Source organism: Cherax quadricarinatus, chromosome 5 (assembly GCF_038502225.1).
Source record: "Cherax quadricarinatus isolate ZL_2023a chromosome 5, ASM3850222v1, whole genome shotgun sequence".
Lineage (NCBI taxonomy): Eukaryota > Metazoa > Arthropoda > Malacostraca > Decapoda > Parastacidae > Cherax > Cherax quadricarinatus.
This window is the reverse complement of record NC_091296.1, coordinates 69,518,891-69,538,158: the sequence shown is the minus strand read 5'-3', so window position 1 is coordinate 69,538,158 and position 19,268 is coordinate 69,518,891. Positions and strand designations below refer to the sequence as shown.

At 41.6% G+C, this 19,268-nt stretch overlaps 1 protein-coding gene across 1 annotated transcript in view; it reads left to right on the top strand.

Annotated features, from left to right (window-relative positions):
- Positions 1-521: 521 nt before the first annotated feature.
- LOC138855410 (collagen alpha-1(IV) chain-like) overlaps positions 522-19,268 on the top strand; it is a 46,306-nt gene continuing 27,559 nt past the window's right edge. The window contains exon 1 of the mRNA XM_070104649.1: positions 522-623. Within this exon, the coding sequence (XP_069960750.1) occupies positions 546-623 (78 nt within the window). The 5' untranslated portion in view covers positions 522-545. The remainder of the gene's footprint in view (positions 624-19,268) is intronic.

Genomic DNA, 19,268 nt, shown 5'->3' with positions numbered 1-19,268 from the left:
TTTAAAGATATATTTTTTTCATTAATGTTGATGTAAAAATTTACATTTTTGCACCAAAAGGAACTTAGAAAACTTACCTAACCTTATTATAAGAAGAGCAATTTATTTTAGCCTAACCCAACTAAATATATTTTAGATTTGTTTACAATAATTTAATACTAAGCAAACACAGTGAAATATATTTTTTTCGTTAGGTTCAGAATGATTTTGGCGAAATTATTACATACACAAATTTTCACTTGTCCTATATGGCAAGATGAACGTTGCTATTTAAGCCAAGATCGCAAGTTCTGCCTATTCGGCACGACATATATATATATATATATATATATATATATATATATATATATATATATATATATATATATATATATATATATATATATATATATATATATATATATATATAAGGTAAGGTTAATACACCAAAACTCATTAAAGAAACACCTGTACATCTATGCTGCACATGTAAACACCTGTAGCCTTAACACTGGGATGAAGAAAGTGTTTGGCTTCTCGGAAGCACAGTCATCGACTGCTTGAGGATGATGAAGGTGGTGTTGAGAGGGTCGCTGCTGCTACCGCTGCTGTTACTGTTAATGGCTCTTCTGATACAAGCTCAGGTTAGTCCATATGTTGCAGGTACTAGTGCCAGGAAGCTTAAAGGCATCTGGAGTACAAAAAATATTTTATTATGAGATTCTAGTGTGAAGGTGTTGTCATACAAACTTGGTTTTGAGAGTGTTGTTATAGCAAGTTTGTGTTCAGACTCTGCGGACTCCAGTAACCATATATTGTGATATCTCTTGTTTGTTTCTATTTATTGGTGTCAATGTTTTTCTAAAGACGCAGCTTCAGGAATCTTTTGTTTCTGGTTCATGGACACGTAAGATGCAGTTGTACATGTACGTATATGTGAATACCTGGAGTATACCTGGAGAGGATTTCGGGGATCAACACCCCCGCGGCCCGTGGCCTCGTGGTGGATGAGGGTCTGATCAACCAGGCTGTTATTGCTGGTCGCACGTAAACCGACGTACGAGCCACAGCCCGGCTGGTCAGGTACTGACTTTAGGTGCCTGTCCACTGCCTTCTTGAAAACAGCCAGGGGTCTATTGGAAATCCCCCTTATGTATGCTGGGAGGCAGTTGAACAGTTTTGGGCCCCTGACACTTACTGTCTTGTCTTTTAGCGTACTCTTGGCGCCCATGTTTTTCATTGGGGAATGTTGTATCTCCTTCAGAGTCTTTTGCTTTCGTAGGGAGTAATTTTCCTGTGCAGATTTGGTACTAATCTCTCTAGGATTTTCCAAGGGACTTCAACCGTTTCCAGTAATTTAGGTGCTTTAACATACTTATACGTGCTGTGAAAGTTCTCTGTTTATTCTTCAGGTCTTCAGTTTCGCTTGCCTTGAAAGGGGCCGTTAATGTATAACAGTATTTCAGCCTATAGAGAACAAGCGATTAGAAGAGACTCATCATAGGCTTGGCAACCCTAGTTTTGAAGGTTCTCATTATCCATCCCATCATTTTCCTAGCAGATCAGGTAGATACGTTGTTGTGGTAGTTGAAAGTGAGATTCTCTGACACTGTCACTCACTCTCAGGTCCTTAACATTAGTTTCTCGCTCTATTGTGGGGTCGGAATTTGTATTATACTCTGATACAGTTTTAATTTCCTTGAGTTTTCCATAGTGGAGTATACACACTTATTTGAATTTTCTCTTAATTTCTTCATAGTTCAAGTTCTTATAGCGTTTCCTCTCGTCTCCATGAGGAAGTGGGTCAGAATCCTTCCTCCGTAAACCATGCGTGTCGTAAAAAGCGACTAAAATCCCTGGAGTAAGGGGCTGGTAACACCCTTTTCCTGTATAAATTACTAAAAGAACACTGGAGAAAGTGTTAAAAGTGAGTTGTTTGAATGTGCTTGGATGTAGCATGCACGAAGTGCACATCATGCCAGTGGCTTGCTTTTGTGCTTAAGAATACGTTATTACATGTAAGTTACATTTTGTATAGTTCAGAAAAGAAATAATGTAGGATTGTATTGTACTGATATGAAAGAAGAATCAATTGTGTATATTGTGAATGAAAAAGAAGATGGATGTCTTAAATCTTAAGCTAAATGAAGTAAAAAGAGGTAGGGGAATTTCAGTGTGGGGGGAGGGGGGTACAATTGGCGTTATGTGGGAGTCAGATCTAAGGAAGGAGCAGCGGTGGAATTAAATAATCCATTATGGAAATTATAGATTGAATATAAATGTGTACATTTAAGAATTATGTTGACTAAAGTAAGTGTGGGACGTTAGAAGTGGGTAATAGTAAGTGTTTATGTACCTGGAGAAGAAAGAAGTGTAGAAGAGGGTTCGAGAGAGAGAGAGAGAGAGAGAGAGAGAGAGAGAGAGAGAGAGAGAGAGAGGAGAGAGAGAGAAAGAGAGAGAGAGAGAGAGAGAGGAGAGAGAGAGAAAGAGAGAGAGAGAGAGAGAGAGAGAGAGAGAGGGAGAGAGAGAGAGAGAGAGAGAGAGAGAGAGAGAGAGAGAGAGAGAGAGAGAGAGAGAGAGAGAGAGAGAGACAGACAGACAGACAGACAGACAGACAGACAGGCAGGCAGACAGACAGACAGACTGGTATTTTGTGAGACGTTAAGTGAGTGTTTAGTAAGTTTTGAACCAAGTGAGAGAACCTAAATGCTGAAGTAGAAGGAAATATTGTAGATTACGTAGTAGGTAAGTTTGCGGTGCCAGGGGTAAATAATAAATGATAAATGACAAGACAGTAAGTGTCAGGAGCCCAAGACTGTTCAACTGCCTCCCAGCGTACATAAGGTGGAATGAACATTAAAATGGTATAAAATACCGACAGGTTGTTAGGTAAGACACATATGCAACAGTTAGGTATCTTTATTTCGAAACGTTTCGCCTACACAGTAGGCTTCTTCAGTCGAGTACAGAAAAGTTGATAGAAGCAGAAGATACTTGAAGACGATGTAATCAGTCCATCACCCTTAAAGTTCCATCCTGTCACTTCTTCTCCATATTGTTTCATACTATGGAACAATGCTCTTCTCCAGACTGAGGGACTGACCACCTCAAAACTTTAAGGGTGATGGACTGATTACATCGTCTTCAAGTATCTTCTGCTTCTATCAACTTTTCTGTACTTGACTGAAGAAGCCTACTGTGTAGGCGAAACGTTTCATAATAAAGATACCTAACTGTTGCATATGTGTCTTACCTAACAACCTGTCGGTATTTTATACCATTTTAATGTTCAATCTGTCAGACACTGCAACACAAGGGTATCTTGGTACAGACCTGCAATCAACTTCGACAACTTCCACTAGTGGGAGGGGCTGGATTTGAGAGGGACCTGACCTCTCAACATCTGAGTTCTTACCTCTCCTAGTGGCCTACGTCTCACCTCTTGGCGCTATAAAAAGCTCCATCCTGTCACTTCATCTCCATATTGTTTCATACTATGGAACAATGCTCTTCTCCAGACTGAGGGACTGACCACCTCTAAAAACTTTAAGGGTGATGGACTGATTACATCGTCTTCAAGTATCTTCTGCTTCTATCAACTTTTCTGTACTTGACTGAAGAAGCCTACTGTGTAGGCGAAACGTTTCATAATAAAGATACCTAACTGTTGCATATGTGTCTTACCTAACAACCTGTCGGTATTTTATACCATTTTAATGTTCAATCTGTCAGACACTGCAACACAAGGGTATCTTGGTACAGACCTGCAATCAACTTCGACAACTTCCACTAGTGAGAGGGGGCTGGATTTGAGAGGGACCTGACCTCTCAACATCTGAGTTCTTACCTCTCCTAGTGGCCTACGTCTCACCTCTTGGCGCTATAAAAAGCTCCATCCTGTCACTTCTTCTCCATATTGTTTCATACTATGGAACAATGCTCTTCTCCAGACTGAGGGACTGACCACCTCAAAACTTTAAGGGTGATGGACTGATTACATCGTCTTCAAGTATCTTCTGCTTCTATCAACTTTTCTGTACTTGACTGAAGAAGCCTACTGTGTAGGCGAAACGTTTCATAATAAAGATACCTAACTGTTGCATATGTGTCTTACCTAACAACCTGTCGGTATTTTATACCATTTTAATGTTCAATCTGTCAGACACTGCAACACAAGGGTATCTTGGTACAGACCTGCAATCAACTTCGACAACTTCCACTAGTGAGAGGGGCTGGATTTGAGAGGGACCTGACCTCTCAACATCTGAGTTCTTACCTCTCCTAGTGGCCTACGTCTCACCTCTTGGCGCTATAAAAAGCTCCATCCTGTCACTTCTTCTCCATATTGTTTCATACTATGGAACAATGCTCTTCTCCAGACTGAGGGACTGACCACCTCAAAACTTTAAGGGTGATGGACTGATTACATCGTCTTCAAGTATCTTCTGCTTCTATCAACTTTTCTGTACTTGACTGAAGAAGCCTACTGTGTAGGCGAAACGTTTCATAATAAAGATACCTAACTGTTGCATATGTGTCTTACCTAACAACCTGTCGGTATTTTATACCATTTTAATGTTCAATCTGTCAGACACTGCAACACAAGGGTATCTTGGTACAGACCTGCAATCAACTTCGACAACTTCCACTAGTGGGAGGGGCTGGATTTGAGAGGGACCTGACCTCTCAACATCTGAGTTCTTACCTCTCCTAGTGGCCTACGTCTCACCTCTTGGCGCTATAAAAAGCTCCATCCTGTCACTTCTTCTCCATATTGTTTCATACTATGGAACAATGCTCTTCTCCAGACTGAGGGACTGACCACCTCAAAACTTTAAGGGTGATGGACTGATTACATCGTCTTCAAGTATCTTCTGCTTCTATCAACTTTTCTGTACTTGACTGAAGAAGCCTACTGTGTAGGCGAAACGTTTCATAATAAAGATACCTAACTGTTGCATATGTGTCTTACCTAACAACCTGTCGGTATTTTATACCATTTTAATGTTCAATCTGTCAGACACTGCAACACAAGGGTATCTTGGTACAGACCTGCAATCAACTTCGACAACTTCCACTAGTGGGAGGGGCTGGATTTGAGAGGGACCTGACCTCTCAACATCTGAGTTCTTACCTCTCCTAGTGGCCTACGTCTCACCTCTTGGCGCTATAAAAAGCTCCATCCTGTCACTTCTTCTCCATATTGTTTCATACTATGGAACAATGCTCTTCTCCAGACTGAGGGACTGACCACCTCAAAACTTTAAGGGTGATGGACTGATTACATCGTCTTCAAGTATCTTCTGCTTCTATCAACTTTTCTGTACTCGACTGAAGAAGCCTACTGTGTAGGCGAAACGTTTCGAAATAAAGATACCTAACTGTTGCATATGTGTCTTACCTAACAACACATAAGGTGGAATACCAACAGACCCGTGGCTCTCTTCAAGTAGGCACTGGACAGATACCTCAAGTCAGTACCTGGCCAGCCGGGCTGTGGCTCGTACGTCAATTTGCGTGCGGCCAGCAAAAACAGTCTAGACCCTCATCCACCACAAGGCCTGGTCTCAGACCGGGCCGCCGGGGCGTTGAACCCCGAAACCTTCTCCAGGTATACTCCTCTCCAGGTAAGTGTCTGTCTAACTCTCTCTTGAAGACAGCCAGGGGTCTAGTGGCAAACTTCCACCTGTATGCTGTGAGACAGTTAAACAATATTGGGCCCTTGACATTTGTTGTATTGTCCCTTAACGTGCTCGTGGTGCTCCTGCTTTTCATTAGGGGTGAGGGGTATGTTGCACCACCTGCCAAGTCTTTTGCTTTTGTAGGGAGTGATTTCCATATGGAGATTTAGGTTTGGTCCTTTTAGGATTTTCCAAGTGTGCACTATAGTATCTTTCTCGCCGTTTCCAGTAATTTAGGTGCTTTATTGTACTTATACGCGCAGTGAAATTTTTCTGTACATTCTCCAGGTCTGCAATTTCACCTGCTTTGAAAGGGTCCAATAATGTACAGCAATACTCGAGCTTACAGAGAACAGTCGATATGAAGAGAGGCATCACTGGCTTGGCATCCCTAGTTTTGAAGGTTTTCATTATTCATCCTATTATTTTCCTAGCAGATGCGGTGGATGTATTGTTGTGAACTTTGAAAGTGAGATTCTCTGACATTATCACTCCCAGGTTCTTGACATTAGTTTTTCGCTCTATTGTGTGGTTTGAATTTGTTTTATACTCCCATGCAATATTTATTTCCTGGACTTTGTCACAGCAGTGTAATAGAAATTTGTCTTCATTGAACTTCATATTGTTTTCTCAGGCTCATTTAAAATCTTGACTAATATCCGCTTGGGGATTGCAGTGTCCTCGATGGATGACATTGTCATGTAAATTCTGGTATAGTCAGTACAGGACACGGTGTTGTGGCTTACATTTCTGTATATGTCAGATACGAGGATGAGGAGCAGAATGGGAGCGAGTACTCTACCTTGTGGAACAAAGCTTTTTACTGTAACCGCCTCAAACTTTACTCTGTTCACTATTACTCTTTGTGTTCTATTTGCCAGAAAGTTATAGATCCATCTACCCACTTTTCCTGTTATTCCTTTATCACACATTGTGTGTGCTATTACACCATGACTGCAGTTGTCGAAGGCTTTTGTAAAGTTTGTGCATACTACATCTTCATTTTGTTTGTCCTCCATCGCATCCAAGACCATGTCATTGTGGTCCAATAGTTGTGAGAGGCAGGAGAGTCCTGCCTTAAACCCACGCTGCTCTGGATTGTACAATTGTTGGTTGGGTATCCAAGTGGATGGCGATCTCGCTTCTTAAAACTCTTTAAAGATTTTTATGATGTGGGACGTTAATGCTATCAATCTGTAATTCTTTGCAATTGCTTTACTGCCACCCTTGTGGAGTGGGGCTATGTCTGTTGTTTTTAGTGACTGTGGAATAACCCGTGTCTATGCTTCCTCTCCGTAGATTATTAAGGTACGTGAAAGAGGTTTCTTTCTTCCACGAGTCTGGGCCTGGGGCAGAGTGTATGGCCATGTCAATTATTGTTTTTTCAAAGTTCTTTGCTGTTAAAACTATATCAGAAATTCTTGAATTAACCAAATTTTGAGTTTGGTCCTAAAAAAAATAATTGAGATTGTCGACTCTTACTTAATCTGATTAACTGCTCACTAAATGGTGAGTTATATAGGGAATTCAGTATCTCATTTCTTTGCTGTCATCTGGGTAAGTATCATCTTGTTTTAGCAGGGGCCCAATACTGGATGCGGTTTTTGCCTTAGATTTGACACATGAAAAGAAATATTTTGGGATTCTTTCAATTTCATTTATTGCTTTAAGTTCTTCCTGTTTTTCTTGGCTCCTGTGTGATTCCTTAAGCTTAAGATTGATATTTCTTATTTCTCTTGCCAGTGCCACCTTCCATATTTCAGATATACTGGCCCTTTTGAGCAGCTCTGTAATTCTTCGCCTTAGCCTGTAGAGGGAACATCTCTCTCTTTCTAGTTTATACCTTTTTTTTTCTTACGGAAGTGTCCCTTGAGCATACCTAAAGTTAATTCTTTCTAGGCAAAGGTTCAGATCTTTGTTGTATAGGATATCTTCCCAGCTTGTCTCATTTAGGAACTGGTTAATTTGATCCCACTGTATGTTTCTCTTACTGTAGTTGAATGTGATGAAGATACCCTTTTACTGGTAAGAAGCCCTGCGCATACATGTCTGTATTTCGATTATGTTGTGAACCGAGTGTATTGTCTTTGATACTGTTATATTTCATACCAGAATATCATTATTAGTGAAGATAAGGTCAAGTGCATTTTCCAGTCTTGTTGCCTCCACTATTTGCTGGCTTAAGGTGAATTTCTTGCAGAGACTTAATAGCTCGTGTGTAAATTTTCATCTGAGCTGCCTCCTACGGTTATTTTTGTTAAGATGTTATTTGCCACATTTCTTACAAACAATATCACCTAGTGATAACTAGGTACCTGGGTGTTAGGTCCCCTTACAAGTGTTGATTGAATTTATCTTACAAACAGTTAAGTTGTACCTGGAATTTACCGGGTACTCGTGAGTAGCATCCTGGGGATGGTCAAATTGTTAGTTAGAGGAGCTTGTATAAGCTTGTATAAGTTTGTATAAGCTTGCATAAGCTTGTGCTCCTCCTGATTTACCCTCTAATGTCCCTCTGCTTCCTCTCCCTTCCCCCTATTTCTATGGAAAGAGAAAACCAAACTAAGGATAAGCGCATGCAGCTCTCCTTCCTGGTAACGTGACCGCAGCACCTTAGCTGGGGCCACGTTACTAGGGAGGGCACGGTTCTGGGCACGGTTCTGGGCACGGTTCTGGACACGGTTCTGGTCACGGTTCTGGGCACGGTTCTGGGCACGGTTCTGGACACGGTTCTGGTCACGGTTCTGGGCACGGTTCTGGGCACGGTTCTGGACACGGTTCTGGGCACGGTTCTGGACACGGTTCTGGACACGGTTCTGGGCACGGTTCTGGGCACGGTTCTGGGCACGGTTCTGGGCACGGTTCTGGACACGGTTCTGGACACGGTTCTGGGCACGGTTCTGGGCACGGTTCTGGACACGGTTCTGGTCACGGTTCTGGGCACGGTTCTGGGCACGGTTCTGGGCACGGTTCTGGGCACGGTTCTGGGCACGGTTCTGGGCACGGTTCTGGGCACGGTTCTGGGCACGGTTCTGGGCACGGTTCTGGGCACGGGTCTGGGCACGGTTCTGGGCACGGTTCTGGGCACGGTTCTGGGCACGGGTCTGGGCACGGTTCTGGGCACGATTAGCGCTGACTCAATGTAAACTTTCAGAGAAAACTCCTTTCTTCCTTCCCCCTTCTTGCCCGTTGTTACAACCGGTGCCAGAGTACAGCTGTCGTCCCACTATCAATGATCTAGAAAATTGTAATGGCCAGATGCAGGTTTATAACTTTTTTTATGAGGGAATGCAGAAAATTATACAGCCCTCGCTCATGAAAAAGTTACAAAAACTGATACCTGTTATCTGACTCAATGAGTCAGATAATAGCTGAGAACAGTATGTTGTGATACCGACTGCCGCGTTGGCATAACTCTGTCTCTCTGTCTCTGTCTGTATGTCTGTCTGTCTGTCTGTCTCTGTCTCTCTCTCTCTCTCCCTCTCTTTACACAGAGTTTGACAAGGTTAGGTTAAGGATCCCTAGCTTTATTGACAAACTATTTACAGGTTAAGGATTCGAAGCTTTATTGACAAGCTATTTACAGGTTAAGGATTCCAAGCTTTATTGATAAACTATTTACAGGTTAAGGATTCCAAGCTTTATTGACAAACTATTTACAGGTTAAGGATTCCTAGCTTTATTGACAAGCTATTTACAGGTTAAGGATTCCTAGCTTTATTGACAAGCTATTTACAAGTTAAGGATTCCTAGCTTTATTGACAAGCTATTTACAGGTTAAGGATTCCTAGCTTTATTGACAAGCTATTTACAAGTTAAGGATTCCTAGCTTTATTGACAAGCTATTTACAAGTTAAGGATTCCTAGCTTTATTGACAAGCTATTTACAGGTTAAGGATTCCAAGCTTTATTGACAAGCTATTTACAGGTTAAGGATTCCAAGCTTTATTGGCAAGCTAAGAGCTGTTACCTACATCAGCTCATTTGAAAGCATTTTTATTGTCATGAGACATACAAGTATTTTTTATTGTTATGAGACATACAAGTAGGGAACAGGATGAAGTTGGAGCCATCTGTGGGACAGCATTTTCATTTGATCAACTGACTTTATCTCGTTGATATCATTATCCTGTACGAATGTGTTCCATACTCGAGTCATCCTGGGTATATATGATCTCGGATGGAGTGATGTTCTGGAGAAGATTACAAAGTGTATTTGCTGTCTGCTGCCCGTCTTGTGGTATAGAAGCTTGTTTCTCGTTCTCTCTCTCTCTCTCTCTCTCTCTCTCTCTCTCTCTCTCTCTCTCTCTCTCTCTCTCTCTCTCTCTCTCTCTCTCTCTCTCTCTCTCTCTCTCTCTCTCTCTCTCTCTCTCTTTACACAGGGTTTGACAAGGTTAAGGATCCCTAGCTTTATTGACAAGCTATTTACAGGTTAAGGATTCCTAACTTTATTGACAAACTATTTACAGGTTAAGGATTCGTAGCTTTATTGACAAGCTATTTACAGGTTAAGGATTCCCAACTTTATTGACAAGCTATTTACAGGTTAAGGATTCCTAGCTTTCTTGACAAGCTATTTACAGGTTAAGGATCCCTAGCTTTATTGACAAGCTATTTACAGGTGAAGGATTCCTAGCTTTATTGACAAGCTATTTACAGGTTAAGGATTCCCAACTTTATTGACAAGCTATTTACAGGTTAAGGATTCCTAGCTTTATTGACAAGCTATTTACAGGTTAAGGATTCCTAACTTTACTGACAAGCTATTTACAGGTTAAGGATTCCTAGCTTTATTGACAAGCTATTTACAGGTTAAGGATCCCTAGCTTTATTGACAAGCTATTTACAGGTTAAGGATTCCTAGCTTTATTGACAAGTTATTTACAGGTTAAGGATTCCTAACTTTATTGACAAGCTATTTACAGGTTAAGGATTCCTAGCTTTATTGACAAGCTATTTACAGGTTAAGGATCCCTAGCTTTATTGACAAGCTATTTACAGGTGAAGGATTCCTAGCTTTATTGACAAGCTATTTACAGGTTAAGGATTCCCAACTTTATTGACAAGCTATTTACAGGTTAAGGATTCCTAGCTTTATTGACAAGCTATTTACAGGTTAAGGATTCCTAACTTTACTGACAAGCTATTTACAGGTTAAGGATTCCTAGCTTTATTGACAAGCTATTTACAGGTTAAGGATCCCTAGCTTTATTGACAAGCTATTTACAGGTTAAGGATTCCTAGCTTTATTGACAAGTTATTTACAGGTTAAGGATTCCTAACTTTATTGACAAGCTATTTACAGGTTAAGGATTCCTAGCTTTATTGACAAGCTATTTACAGCTTAAGGATTCCTAACTTTATTGACAAGCTATTTACAGGTTAAGGATTCCTAGCTTTATTGACAAGCTATTTACAGGTTAAGGATTCCTAGCTTTATTGACAAGCTATTTACAGGTTAAGGATTCCTAGCTTTATTGACAAGCTATTCACAGGTTAAGGATTCCTAGCTTTATTGACAAGCTATTTACAGGTTAAGGATTCCTAGCTTTATTGACAAGCTATTTACAGGTTAAGGATTCCTAGCTTTATTGACAAGCTATTTACAGGTTAAGGATTCCTAGCTTTATTGACAAGCTATTTACAGGTTAAGGATTCCAAGCTTTATTGACAAGCTATTTACAGGTTAAGGATTCCTAGCTTTATTGACAAGCTATTTACAGGTCAAGGATTCCTAACTTTATTGACAAGCTATTTACAGGTTAAGGATTCCTAACTTTATTGACAAGCTATTTACAGGTTAAGGATTCCTAGCTTTATTGAGAAGCTATTTACAGGTTAAGGATTCCTAGCTTTATTGACATAAGAACATAAGAACATAAGAACGAAGGAACACTGCAGCAGGCCTACTGGCCCATGCGAGGCAGGTCCAAGTCTCCTACCGGCTTAAGCCAATGCACCCAACCTAGTCAGGTGAGGTCACCTTGACTTAAGGGAGGAACACGGCAACCGTCCTGGTAGCACAAGCTAATCAGGTCCAACTCACACCCACCCACACCCACTCATGTATTTATCCAACCTATTTTTAAAGCTACACAACGTTCTGGCCTCTATGACTGTACTTGAGAGTTTGTTCCACTCATCCACAACTCTATTACCAAACCAGTACTTTCCTGTATCCTTCCTGAATCTGAATTTTTCTAACTTAAAACCATTGCTGCGAGTCCTGTCTAGGCTAGATATTTTCAGCACACTATTTACATCCCCTTTATTTATTCCTGTCTTCCATTTATACACCTCAATCATATCCCCCCTAATTCTACGTCTTTCTAGAGAGTGTAGATTCAGGGCCCTTAGTCTATCCTCATAGGGAAGGTTTCTGATACATGGGATCAACTTTGTCATCCTCCTTTGTACATTTTCCAGAGCATTTATATCCATTCTGTAATACGGTGACCAAAACTGTGCAGCATAATCTAAATGAGGCCTAACCAAGGATGTATAGAGTTGAAGAACAACCTGAGGACTCCTATTATTTATGCTTCTTGATATGAAGCCAAGGAATCTATTAGCTTTATTGCGAACACTTATGCACTGTTGTCTTGGTTTCAGATTACTGCTAACCAGAACTCCTAAATCTTTTTCGCAATCCGTAATATTAAGATCTACATTATTTAGTTTATATGTGGCACTGTTATTGTCCTGTCCAACATTTAGAACTTTGCATTTGTCTATATTAAACTGCATCTGCCACCTCTCCTACCACTGCATCAGTCTATTCAAATCTTCCTGGAGTGCTCTAATGTCCTCGTCAGAATGAATTCGACGGCCTATTTTGGCGTCATCGGCAAACTTGCTGATGTCGCTCTTTATGCCCTCATCTATGTCGTTTATGTCTATTGTGAACAGCAGGGGGCCCAACACTGACCCTTGTGGAACACCGCTCGTGACGCTTCCCCATTCTGATTTCTCCCCATTTATGCAAACTCTCTGCTGCCTATTTGTCAACCATGCCTCTATCCAGGAAAAAATTTCTCCTCCTATTCCATGTGCCTTAATTTTCCTCAATAGTCTCTGATGTGGGACCCTGTCAAAAGCCTTACTGAAGTCCATATACACAATATCATATTAATTACCATGATCTACCTCCTCAAATACCTCAGTGAAAAAAGTTAATAAATTCGTAAGGCAGGAACGCCCCTTTGTAAAACCATGCTGAGATTCGTTGATTAATTTATACTTTTCAAGGTGGCTACGAACTGCCTCGGCAATTATTGATTCCATAAATTTTCCCACTATGGAGGTTAGGCTTATTGGTCTATAGTTCGAAGCTAAGGACCTGTCACCTGCTTTGAAAATAGGTATCACATTTGCCATTTTCCACTTATCTGGCACCATGCCAGTTTGTAGTGATATGTTGAAAAGATTAGCCAAAGGTTTGCTAAGCTCCTCTTTACATTCCTTTAGAACCCTTGCATACAGTTCATCAGGGCCTGGGGATTTGTTAGGTTTTAATTTATCTATTTGCCTAAGGACCATGTCACTTGTGACCCTAATCGTGCACAGTTTATTATCGTCCTGTTCTACATAATTTATCATTACTGGAATATCGCTGGTATCCTCCTGTGTAAAAACTGAGAGGAAGTATGTGTTAAAACTTCTACACATTTCCTTATCACTGTCAGTGAGCTGACCCGAGGAACTTTTGAGTGGACCTATCTTGTCCCTGATCTTACTTCTGTATACCTGAAAGAATCCTTTTGGGTTAGTCTTCGAATCTCTTGGAACTTTAACCTCATAATCTCTTTTTGCTTTTCTAATTCCTTTTTTTTATTTCTCTCTTTAACTGAATATATCGATTTCTTAATTGCCCCTCCCCTCTTTTGATTTGCCTATATATGCCTCTCTTTTGACCAATTAGATATTTTAATCTATTGTTCATCCATTTAGGATCATTTTTGTTTGATCTGATTTCCCTATTTGGAACATAATTTGACTGAGCAGCTAGAACTATGCCCTGGAAAGCGTCATATCGGCAACCATCACCACCTACCTGACCCTTAGTCAGGTCATTCCAGTTCAGCCCACCTAAGTAATTTTTCAGGTTAAGGATTCTTAGCTTTATTGACAAGCTATTTACAGGTTAAGGATTCCTAACTTTATTGACAAGCTATTTACAGGTTAAGGATTTCTAGCTTTATTGACAAGCTATTTACAGGTTAAGGATTCCTAACTTTATTGACAAGCTATTTACAGGTTAAGGATTCCTAACTTTATTGACAAGCTATTTACAGGTTAAGGATTCCTAGCTTTATTGACAAGCTATTTACAGGTTAAGGATTCCTAGCTTTATTGACAAGCTATTTACAAGTGAAGGATTACTAGCTTTATTGACAAGCTCTTTACAGGTTAAGAATTCCTAGCTTTATTGACAAGCTATTTACAGGTTAAGGATTCCTAACTTTATTGGCAAGCTATTTACAGGTTAAGGATTCCTAGCTTTATTGACAAGCTATTTACAGGTTAAGGATTCCTAACTTTATTGACAAGCTATTTACAGATTAAGGATTCCAAGCTTTATTGACAAGCTATTTACAGGTTAAGGATTCCTAACTTTATTGACAAACTATTTACAGGTTAAGGATTCCTAGCTTTATTGACAAGCTATTTACAGGTTAAGGATTCCTAGCTTTATTGACAAGCTATTTACAGGTTAAGGATTCCAAGCTTTATTGACAAGCTATTTACAGGTTAAGGATTCCAAGCTATATTGACAAGCTAAGAGCTGTTACCTACATCAGCTCATTTGAAAGCATTTTTATTGTTATGAGACATACAAGTATTTTTATTGTTATGAGACATACAAGTAGGGAACAGGATGAAGTTGGAGCCATCTGTGGGCCAGCATTTTCATTTGATCAACTGACTTTATCTCGTTGACATCATTATGCTGTACGAATGTGTTCCATACTTGAGTCATCCTGGGTATATATGATCTCAGATGGAGTGATGTTCTGGAGAAGGGTACAGCCAGAGTGAAGTTGCTGCTTTCTGCCCGTCTTGTGGCATAAAAGCTTGTTTCACGCTGTCCTCGAAGTGGATCCAAGTGTGGTACTTTGACAATATTGGCCTTGTACATAACAGTAAGGCCACCCACATCCCTCCTGTGTTGAAGGCTCTGCTGAAATGACAGATCTATCCAGGATGGGTCCTGGCGAGAGATGAGACGTCTTGCTCTGTTCTCTACTCTGTCATGCAGTCGCAGATGAGAGGGGGGGGGGCAGGCAAACCAAGAAAGTGGAGCATACTTAAGGTGTAAGCGTACTTGTGCCTCGTACAGACTCTCTCGCTCTCTCTCTCTCTCTCTCTCTCTCTCTCTCTCTCTCTCTCTCTCTCTCTCTCTCTCTCTCTCATATATATATATATATATATATATATATATATATATATATATATATATATATATATATATATATATATATATATATATATATATATATATATATATATATATATATAATTTTGTTCCAAAAGAACCTTAGAAAACTTACCTATCCTTATTATAACAAGCGTAATTTAATTTAGCCTATTCCAGCTAAATATATTTCAGAGAAATTTACAATAATATAATAATAAACAAACACAATTAAATATATTTTTTTTCGTGAGGTACAGAATGATTTTTGCGAAATTATTGCATACACCGTTGCTATTTATGCCAAAACCGCAAGTTTGACCTGTGTGTGTGTGTGTGTGTGTGTGTGTGTGTGTGTGTGTGTGTGTGTGTGTGTGTGTGTACTCACCTAGTTGTACTCACCTAGTTGAGGTTGCAGGGGTCGAGTCCAAGCTCCTGGCCCCGCCTCTTCACTGGTCGCCACTAGGTCACTCTCCCTGAACCATGAGCTTTATCGTACCTCTTCTTAAAGCTATGTATGGATCCTGCCTCCACTACATCTCTTCCCAAACTATTCCACTTCCTGACTACTCTGTGGCTTAAGAAATATACCTAACATCCCTGTGATTCATCTGTGTCTTCAACTTCCAACCGTGTCCCCTTGTTGCTGTGTCCCAACTCTGGAACATCCTGTTTTTGTCCACCTTGTCAATTCCTCTCAGTATTTTGTAAGTCGTTATCATGTCCCCCCTATCTCTCCTGTCCTCCAGTGTCGTCAGGTTGATTTCCCTTAACCTCTCCTCGTAGGACATACCTCTTAGCTCTGGGACTAGTCTTGTTGCAAACTTTTGCACTTTCTCTAGTTTCTTTACGTGCTTGGCTAGGTGTGGGTTCCAGACTGGTGCCGCATACTCGAATATTGGCCTAACGTACACGGTGTACAGGGTCCTGAACGATTCCTTATTAAGATGTTGGAATGCTGTTCTGAGGTTTGCCAGGCGCCCATATGCTGCAGCAGTTATTTGGTTGATGTGCACTTCAGGAGATGTGCCTGGTGTTATACTCACCCCAAGATCTTTTTCCTTGAGTGAGGTTTGTAGTCTCTGGCCCCCTAGACTGTACTCCGTCTGCGGCCTTCTTTGCCCTTCCCCAATCTTCATGACTTTGCACTTGGTGGGATTGAACTCCAGGAGCCAATTGCTGGACCAGGTCTGCAGCCTGTCCAGATCCCTTTGTAGTTCTGCCTGGTCTTCGATCGAGTGAATTCTTCTCATCAACTTCACGTCATCTGCAAACAGGGACACCTCAGAGTCTATTCCTTCCGTCATGTCGTTCACAAATACCAGAAACAGTACTGGTCCTAGGACTGACCCCTGTGGGACCCCGCTGGTCACAGGTGCCCACTCTGACACCTCGCCACGTACCATGACTCGCTGCTGTCTTCCTGACAAGTATTCCCTGATCCATTGTAGTGCCTTCCCTGTTATCCGCTGCATGACAACATCCGCTACATGACAACATCCACTACATGACAACATCCGCTGCATGACAACATCCGCTACATGACAACATCCGCTGCATAACAACATCCGCTGCATGACAACATCCGCTGCATGACAACATCCGCTGCATGACAACATCCGCTGCATGACAACATCCACTGCATGACAACATCCGCTACATGACAACATCCACTGCATGACAACATCCGCTGCATGACAACATCCGCTGCATGACAACATCCACTGCATGACAACATCCGCTGCATGACAACATCCACTGCATGACAACATCCGCTGCATGACAACATCCGCTACATGACAACATCCGCTACATGACAACATCCGCTGCATGACAACATCCACTGCATGACAACATCCGCTGCATGACAACATCCGCAGTTCAAGGAACCAAGAGGAACTGCTCAAAATATCACTTACTCTTGAAAAGAGAGAAAACATGTATTCCATTCGTGACAAAACTCTCTCACAAATCTATAAAAATCTAAGAAAGACACAAATTATTTTCCATAAAATGTTGCAAGAACTGAGTAGACAATAATATAGTTGAAAAGCAGTCGAGGTGAGGATGGGGTTTTATTTGACAGAAATAAAAACTAAGTTCAGATTTGAAGTCAGTTTCCCAAAGTTAGTTAGAAATATGTGGTTTCAAACGTGAACTGAAACCATCGTTAACCTGTGCAATAAATTGGTTGGGCAAGAGATGCTATAACTCCAGTTCCTCGAGTCAAGAGTTCCTGACTGACATCCAAGAACACTCTTTAAGGGCAATGTTCTTCATAATTATTCATTTCTGGGATTTCATTGGTATCTTCTGAGAAAGCAGACAACAATTTTTTTTTTTTCAAATAGAACACATATGTTTTGCCATTATCAACAGGTTCCTCTTCAAGGGGGGCTCCTTAGCGTGGTGAAGAGGCTCTTGGTCTGAGGAAATAGACCTGTCGGTCTCCTTCCTCAGACCAAACCTAATTACCCCCAAATCCCCCCTTCCCTCTCTCATCCTCCCCATCCTTCCCTTTTTCCTTTCCTCCTCCTCCTCCCCACCCCTCCCTTTTGCCCTTCCTTTTAGGCCTTTGGGATTTTTTCCCACAGGCACGCTAGTTCGTAGGTAAGGGAAAGGGTACCGGGGCCCATACCATTCCGTTGAGGTTCTTAGCTGTGGCATAGTTTGCCGTGGAATCTGGATTGCCTGGGGATGTCCCGATCCCTCTCCGGTATCCCGGAGGGTGGCTTTGGGTGTCTTTCGGGCGACGGGTGTATCTCTGGAAGCTACCTTTTGGATTCCGGGGGTGGTGGCCGAAGGAGGTATGCTTTGTGGCAGCTATCCGGCCACCCTCTCTTTTGTCCACCGAGGTAGCTCGGCAGATGTGAGGTTGCTATCCCGGATTGCTGGTTTACTGGCATGATGGGTACGGTATGGCACGGGTTCCATGCTGCATCTGCGCTACTTCCGGTGTTGAGGTCCTCTTGGGCGCAGAGGGAGATTTCTGGCCCTTTCATTCCTCCTAGGAACTATCCCTCCCTGGTCCCCCGTTTTTTTATTCTTTTTTTTATTTTTATTTTCTTTCTTCTTTCTTTTTTTTTCTTAAAAACAAAAAGAAAGAAGCAACCTAACCATGGAAGCCCTAGTCCATGAATCTGCTGCCCCCGGGCCCTTTCTTGATACCGCACCCCGTTCTGACCCCGCCTCATCTTTGGACCACTCTTCGGACACTCCTAATGCCTCTGTACCTCTTGCCGGTGCTGTTTCCTCACCCTCTTCAGGTACTGAGGTCTCGACTGACTCCTTTGATTTATCTGACCTCCGCTCTAATTTGACTATGCTTCCGGCCTCTCCCTCTACGGTGTGGCAATTTTCGAATCGCCGGCCCGTTCCACGTCAGACCAACTCTTGTCCCACGCCTAAACACCAACGACAATTACCTTCTCATTCTTCTCAGAAAAGATCGACACGTACTGCACTCCCTTTCCACGCACAGTTTCAGAATGCACAATGGACTAAATTCTTCACTTTATGACCGACTTCCTCTATTGCCTATCTTTCCTACCATAGTATTGGCAAGGCACTCCTACGCCATGTTGGTAAAGATATTTCTTTTCATGCTCTTAAGAGCGGTACGTGCATCATCACTGTACAGAATGCTACCCAAGCTCATGATCTTTCTCTTCTTTCCCATATCGATACTGTTCCTGTCACTATTGAAAAACATTATTCCCTCAATTCTTGTAGTGGTACCGTCATTCTGCCCCATACCATAGTTCAACAAAATTTCCAGACATGTGGCGAACAGCTGGAACTCCAAGATCTCCCAATCCTCAAGGTAGACACTTATGTTCTTCCTGCCCGCGGGCGGAGACGATACACTAGCAATGTGGCTCGTTTAACTTTTGACAGCCGTGAACTCCCATCCTCAGTTTATGTAGCAGGACATCGGTTACAAGTTCGAAAGGTGATCCCTACACCGCAACAGTGTACAAATTGCTGGCGATTTGGCCATTCAGCGAAATATTGCAGATCTATAGCTGAATGCCCAGTCTGTGGTGCCAATGACCATTCTAATACGTCTTGCAATCGACCTCCCTCTTGCCTTAATTGTCATGAGGCTCACCCTTCGTACTCTCGCCGTTGCCAAGTCTACTTAAATAAGCGGGAAATCCGTTACCTCAAAGAGTCAGAAGGTCTCCCTTATG